This window comes from Propithecus coquereli, unplaced genomic scaffold (assembly GCF_000956105.1).
Source record: "Propithecus coquereli isolate 6110/MARCELLA unplaced genomic scaffold, Pcoq_1.0 Scaffold168, whole genome shotgun sequence".
Classification (NCBI taxonomy): domain Eukaryota; kingdom Metazoa; phylum Chordata; class Mammalia; order Primates; family Indriidae; genus Propithecus; species Propithecus coquereli.
This window is the reverse complement of record NW_012141413.1, coordinates 764,760-771,928: the sequence shown is the minus strand read 5'-3', so window position 1 is coordinate 771,928 and position 7,169 is coordinate 764,760. Positions and strand designations below refer to the sequence as shown.

Genomic DNA, 7,169 nt, shown 5'->3' with positions numbered 1-7,169 from the left:
AAAAATGAAATAGCATGCCTTAAGGTTTCTCAGCTATTTATTGACAGAGCTGACTACGAACCACCTATCCTAAGTCATGTAGATTTATTTTGTACTTTTCCATTTATTTATTTATTTTTGAGATAGGGTCTTGCTCTGCTGCCCAGGCTAGAGTGCAGTGGTGTCATCACAGTTCACTACAAGCTCAAACTCTTGAGCTCAAATGATCCTCCTGCCTCAGCCTCCTAAGTAGTTGGGACTACAGGTGCATGCCACCACGCCCAGCTAAGTCTTATTTTTTCTAGAGACAAGGTTTTGCTATGTTGCTCAGGCTGGTCTCAACTCCTGGCCTCAAGGGATCCTCCCACCTTGACCTCCCAAAGTGCTAGGATTACAGGTGTGAGCTACCGCACCCAGCCTACTTTCTCATTTAAATAGCTCAAAGAACTTTCACTTAGCACTGTTAGCTCTCATCTAGCATTTTGGAAAGAAGAGTAAGGACTGACTTTATATTGCACCACTGATCAGGATTGCATACAGTACACAGTGAGGGTCAAATAAATATTTATTAAATGATGGTCAGATAATGGCAGAGCCAAAACTCAAAATCATGGCCATGGCTACAATTGTTTTAGTTAATCATGCTGCCTTCTTTAATACTAAAACAAATGCTGTAAAATGAAAGTTATTCAAACCTGAATTTTTCTTGACACGTGGATTATATCCATACTTCTGGAAAACCTCTCTTATTTTTATAATATCCATTGAATTTTTTTCCATCAATATTTTTGTTGCTTTTATGAAACCAATGCTTTCTTGACTTTCCAATCTTGCTTTATCAAGAAGAATATTAACATCATCCTTTTACGAGGAAAGAAAGTACATTATAATTTCTCTAAATTCTGACTAAGTCTATTTAGGTTAAAAAAATTACCACAGAAAAATGATAAATTAATATTGTAGGAGTGCTACCTTTAGAGTCTGGACTTCTGAATGAAGGTCATGTAAAATTCTCACTGGACAATCTTCAAAATCTTCAATATGAATATTGAGAGGTAAAAAGTCCAATAAATGTGAGGACAAGGAAGAAAAAGAATAGAAAATTTCGTATATAGTCATGTGCCACATAATGACATTTTGGTCAAGGATCGAACACATATATGATGGTGGTCCCATAGGATTATAATACCATATTTTTACTGTACCTTTTCTGTTTGGATATGTCTACACAATAACTTACCAATGTGTTCCAATTGCCTACAGTATTCAGTATAGTAACATAATAGGCTATACCATATAGTCTAGGTGTGCATTAGGCTATACCACCTAGGTTTGTGTAAATGCTCTATGATGTCTGCACAAAGACGAAATTGCCTGTTTTTCTATTCCCATTGTTAAGCGACACACGACTATTCAACATAAAGCAAACAAATCATAGTATATTGTCTGATGAACTTTATAAAGTGAACACACCTGCACAACCAGCCCTCAGTTCAAGAAACAGGAAAGGAGAGAGAACAAAACATTATGAGAACTCTAAAGCCCTTTTATAGTCTCTCCTCTCCTCAAGGGTAAACATTACCCTGATTTCTAACAGCATGGAGTAGTTTTGCTTGTTTATGAACTTTTATTTAATGGATTCATACCATATGTACTCATTTGTGATTGGCTTCTTTCACTCAACATTCTTGGTGACATTCCTCCATGTTCATAATCTAATCCATCCATGCTCATGACTGTACAGCATTGCACTGTATGAAATAAAATTTATCTATTCTGTCGTTGATGGGCTTTGGATTGTGTTTGGAACTATTATGAATACCATTGCTTTGAACTTTCTAAAACATGTCTTTGATACCAATGTCTTCACATTTTTGTATGCTGGAGTCCTAGATTTTAAAAAATGCTGGATAATAGGTATGCATGTATTCAACTTTATTAGATATTGCCAAACAGTTTTCCAACAGGGTTGTTACAATTTATACTCCCACTAGCAGTGCATGAGAATTGTATTTGTCCTACATCTTTGCAAACAGTTGGCATTTTTCTCTTTTCATTTTAGTTATTCCAGTGGGTACACCACTGTTCTGCATTGGGATTTTTTTTTTCCAATGAGAAAATAACTATTTCATGTTGGGAAGTGGGCAGTAGGCCAGTCTCAGAACTTATGGAATTGCTTGCTGGTGTCGGGGTAAGTACTCTGAAGTGTACTGTCTTGCTCAGAGACTGGCACTCACCCATTGTGACAATGTCGCTCATCTGAAGCAGGGGGACCAGTGCACGGACATGTTCTTGTGGAGTTTCTTGTGGATGTAGTGGAGATAGTCCCTTAGATGACAACAGTCCTCTGTATCTTCATCTAGATCCCACGTCAGACAGGATCTACCCTTAGATGGAGACTTGAGGAGGGAAGGGCATTTCTTGTCAATATAGGTGTCTTCAATGTCCTCTTTGGGCATCATGAAGCCTAGACTGATGTTCTTGTAGTACTCTGGGAGATTCTCCTTGCCAGTTTCTCCCAGCAGGACCCTCTTTTTGTTTTTAAAGATGGTCAGCTGCTTTTGGTAGGCATGTTCCATCTGAACACCTGCAATCTTTCCAGCTGCTGGAAAAAGAGCAGCAGTGGTCCAGGTTTCCTTATCGACTGCCTGCATTGGGATTTAAGTTGCATTTCTTTGATATCTTTTCATAAGCTTAATGGCCATCCGAAGATAATTTCTTCTGCAGCATCAATTTAAGACTTTTGCATTTTTCTACTACATTGTCTGCCTTTTTCTTAGTAACTTGTAGGTACTCTTTATACATTTTGGACATAAGTCTTTTACCAGACACATGCACAGCAATGTCTTCTTTTACTCTATAGTTTGCTTTTTCATTCTCTTAATTTTGATAAACATAATTTCTTAATTTTAACATAGTCCTAATTATAAAGTTTTCCCTTTATGACACGCACTTTTTGGTTCCTACTTTAAAAATCATTACCAATAAAAATACATATGTATTGCTTATGTTTTCTTCTAAGAGCCTTATGCTTTTACCTTTTGCATTTAGAGCTGGAACCATCTGGAATTGATTTTTGTGTATGGCATGAGGTAAGAATCAAGATCCATTCTTTTTTTCCATATAGATGTCCAACTGACCTGGCACCACTTACTGAAAAGACATCCTTTACCCAATGCACTGTCACCTTTGTTGTTAATCAGTTGGTCATACATATAATGTAAAAGTAGTTTTTAAAAGGATTATATTTCTTTTCTATAGCACCTCTCCTTTGAAGATTTCCTTCTACCTGTTGAAAGTTAACCAGTTTTCATTAGGGAGATGCAAATCAAAACCATAGTAAGATTCCACTTGTACTCACTAGAATAACTATAATAAAAAAACATAAATAACAAATGTTGGTGAGATGTGGAGAAATTGCAACCCTCATTCGTTGCTGGGTTCATTGCTCAAATATAAAATGGTGCAGCCACTTCAAAAAACAATTTGGCAGCTCCTCAAAAAGGTAAACATGGGGTTACTGTATGACTTAGCAATTCCACCTCTATGTATATGCCCAAGAGAACTGAAAACACTTTCACACAAAAACTCGCACATGAATGTTTATAGCAACGCTATTTATTAATAGCCAAAAAGTAGAAACCCAAATGTCTATCAACTCGTGAATAAAGAGAATATGGTATGTCCATACAACGGACTATTACTCAACAATAAAATGGAATGAAGTAATGACACATGCTACAACATGGATGAACACTGAAACATTACACTAAGTGAAATAAGTCAATCACAAAAACCTACATATTGTATGATTCCATTTAAATTAAATGTCCGGCATAGGCAAATCTATAGAGACAGAAAGTAGATTGGTGGTTGGCTAAAGCTGCTGTGGTGAGTGGGGTTATAGGGAGTGACTGAATGGGCACAGGGGTTTCTTTTCGGAGTGATGAAAATCTAAACTTTTTGTTACGATGGTTGCACAACTCTGTGAATATCCTAAAAACCACTGAATTGTATCCTTTAAATGGTGATTTTTATGGTATGTCAATGCAAATTACATCTGAAAGATGTTTTTTTTGAGACAGGGTCTTGCTCTATCACTCAGGCTAGAGTGTAGTGATGTCATCATAGCTCACTCCAACCTCAAACAATCCTCTTGCCTCAGACTCCTAAGTAGCTGGGAGTACAGGCCTGCACCACCATGCCCAGGTAATATTTCTATTGTTTGTAGAGATGGGGGTCTTACTATGTTGCCCACTCTGGTCTCAAACTTCTGGCCTCAGGCAATCCTCCCACCTCAGCCTCTCAGAGTTCTGGGATTACAGATGTGAGCCACTGTGCCCATTATCAAAGATGTTTAGAAGTCAGTCAATTTAATAATTCATCACTGTGATCATAAAAGATGAAACTGTAATCATCTTTTCTAATTAGTATAATTCCATATTTTCTATAATACACATGGGCCAGGAACTATTCCAACTTTTTCTTGTAAAACAAAAGAAAATGCAGAGTTTGTGCAGAGGTAATATGTTGGTAAGAAGATAACTTAGCACAAGCTTTGTGGAAAGCAATTCAGCATATATACCAAGAATCCAAAAATGTTAATCCAATTTTGTATCTATTTTTATTATCTCAACTACATAAACAAAAATCAAAGAAAAACAAAAAAAGCCATAAAGTAAGAATGGTAGAAAAATTACTAAAATATTAATAGTGGTGTTTTGGGGTGGTAGAGTTATAGAGAATATTTATTTTCTTCTTTCTGCTTTTTCATATCTCAAATTTCCTACAGAGCACAATAAAATAAACATTTTCAAATGGCTGGAGAACTATTCATAATACAGTTAAAGTAAAAGGAGTCAGCAGGGTGCAATATTTTAAGATGCATTATGGCTATGACATTTATGAAATAAATCTTAAAATCTGAACTCCTTTGGCAATAACTTAAAAAAATCTCTAATACAAAGGTGAACGGCGATGAATTTTACTTTATTAAAAAAACAGCAATAGTGAGTACTAGTATTTGTACTGGCAATATGGTTTATTGGGAAAATACAGGTGTTTACTGCAACTGTGGACCATTTAGGTGAGACAAGTCACTAGACATATAAAGTATAAAGGACAATGCTAAATAGCTGCATTTTAAAAGGAACTGTTTAATTTTGTTCACACGGTATTTGATTAACAAGCAAACAATATTACATGTGACGTGAAAGCACGTCATATATAAATTAGTGTATACACTACGAACTCAATTTGTCAACTTAGACTTTTTTCATAAGTGCCGCTGTTTTTCTTCGCAACATAACAGTGCTACTTTCCTTACTTGAGAAGAGCAATGTGGTTGTACAGGGAACTAAAAACAGACACAACGGCACACTTGAGGGGCCCTAAGAATAAATCATAAAAGGTGACACTCGCACTTCCCAGAGCTATGTTAACGACAAACGTGGAGCATTTGGATACGCGCACCACCCCAGCCGGTACCTGCTCTGAAGCCCTTCTCACCACGGTCCGTCAATACCCACTCCGCGAAGTCCCTTCATTTCCCCCAGCTGCCCTTCCGGCCCGCCGCGCCTGAGGGACCCACGCAGCGCGCCCAGGCCCGCCAGCCTAACTCACCGCTTTCCTCTCTGTCCAGCGCTCGCTGCAGCCGGGCCGTCTCGCAGTCTAGGGTGCTGGCCAGACACCGCAGCTTCCCGCAGAAGCTCCGGATCGGGTCCATGGGTGAGCACAGCGGGGCCGGACTCCAGGTACCAGCAGACCAAACCGCACGCTTCAGACCCTCCCGCCACTAATTTGAATCTCTCCGCGTCCGGGTGTCTTCAGTTCTGCGCAGGCGCTCGAAGTCCTCTCGCGAGAGAACGAAGTCTCGCGGAGGGTCTCCAGTAGGCCTCGCAAGGCGCGTGCGTTCCGGGTACAGCGTCGGCTCGGGGACTAGGGGCCGCGGACTCCTGCGGAACGGGCTGGTGAGTTGCTGGACCTGTTCGGTGTTCTAGGAGGCCTCTCCGCCTGTCGGCCTTAGCTGGGCTCCCCACTTCCTTGGGAGGGAAGCATTGCGCGTTCTCGGGGATGCCCGTAGGCGCCGGGAGGAGGATGGCGCGTAAGCGGGATCGCGCGCTGGCTGCTCGCTCTCCTTGCCTGGCCGTCCCCAGTCGCGTCTCCGACTTCTTGCCCCTCTGCTCGCAGGCACCATGTTCCTGACCGCCCTCCTCCGCCGTAACCGCATACCTGGCAGGCAGTGGATCGGGAAGCACCGGCGGCCGCGGTTCGTGTCGTTGCGAGCGAAGCAGAACATGATCCGGCGCCTGGAGATCGAGGCGGAGAACCACTACTGGCTGAGCATGCCCTACCTGACCGCCGAGCAGGAGTACGGCCACGCCGCGGTGCGCAGGGCGGAGGCCTTCGAGGCCATCAAGGCGGCCGCCACTTCCAAGTTCCCCCCGCACAGATTTGCTGTAGACCAGCTCAACCATCTCAATGTCACCAAGAAATGGTCCTAACCCTGAGCCGTCACCCCTCGAGTTTATAGATCACGGGGGGGCTGCCCTGTCTTTACCTGCTCCCGGAACCGAAAAACTAGTTCCTATAAAAATGTGAGCCGTTGGACCAGTTTTATTAAAACAAACTTGAGCATGGTGGGCTGCATATCGAATATCTCGGCTCTAAACTCCCTAATACCTAGAAGTCTAATCACTGTCTTATTTCTTGGATAGGAAGGATAGGGATTTCCTGAGTCACAGATGATGGAAAATGTATTTTGAACGAAAACTGCAATAAAGCTACGAACCGTGATTTGGGGTCTTTGCTTAAGTATAAGATACTTGATGGGGGTTTTATGATGGAACTTTAGTTTACTTACCTTCCGTGAAGGATAATTGCCTAAACTTAAATGTAAATAGCCTTTTCAGTTGAACATACTCCTATAAATCACATTTTCTTCTGGGATTTCACTACTAAAAGTGGACATTTAAGTGAAGTAAAAGATATTTAGCTGAAGGTGTATCTTTTAAAAAACAGATTTTTGGCAGGGTGCAGTGGTGCCTGCCTGTAGTCCCAGGCAGAGGAAGGGGAGGATCACTTGAGTTCAGGAGTTGGGAGTCCAGCCTGGGCAACATAGCAAGACCCCGTCTCTTAAAATACATATAAATAAATATAGCTTTTTAAAAATATACCATGTAATTCACCAG

General features: G+C 40.9%; 2 protein-coding genes across 2 annotated transcripts in view; one reads left to right on the top strand and one right to left on the bottom strand.

The window, feature by feature from the left end:
* SKA3 (spindle and kinetochore associated complex subunit 3) overlaps positions 1 to 5,704 on the bottom strand; it is a 44,374-nt gene extending 38,670 nt beyond the window's left edge. The window contains exons 1-3 of the mRNA XM_012641666.1: positions 5,602 to 5,704; positions 952 to 1,013; positions 675 to 840 (exon numbers count right to left, since the gene is read on the bottom strand). Of these exons, the coding sequence (XP_012497120.1) occupies positions 675 to 840; positions 952 to 1,013; positions 5,602 to 5,704 (331 nt within the window). The remainder of the gene's footprint in view (positions 1 to 674; positions 841 to 951; positions 1,014 to 5,601) is intronic.
* A 178-nt stretch (positions 5,705 to 5,882) lies between these two features.
* MRPL57 (mitochondrial ribosomal protein L57) lies at positions 5,883 to 6,608 on the top strand. Its single transcript, XM_012641693.1, has 2 exons — positions 5,883 to 5,948; positions 6,169 to 6,608. The coding sequence occupies exon 2, from the start codon at positions 6,174 to 6,176 to the stop codon at positions 6,480 to 6,482; it is 309 nt and encodes a 102-aa protein (XP_012497147.1). The 5' UTR covers positions 5,883 to 5,948; positions 6,169 to 6,173; the 3' UTR covers positions 6,483 to 6,608.
* Positions 6,609 to 7,169: the final 561 nt, after the last annotated feature.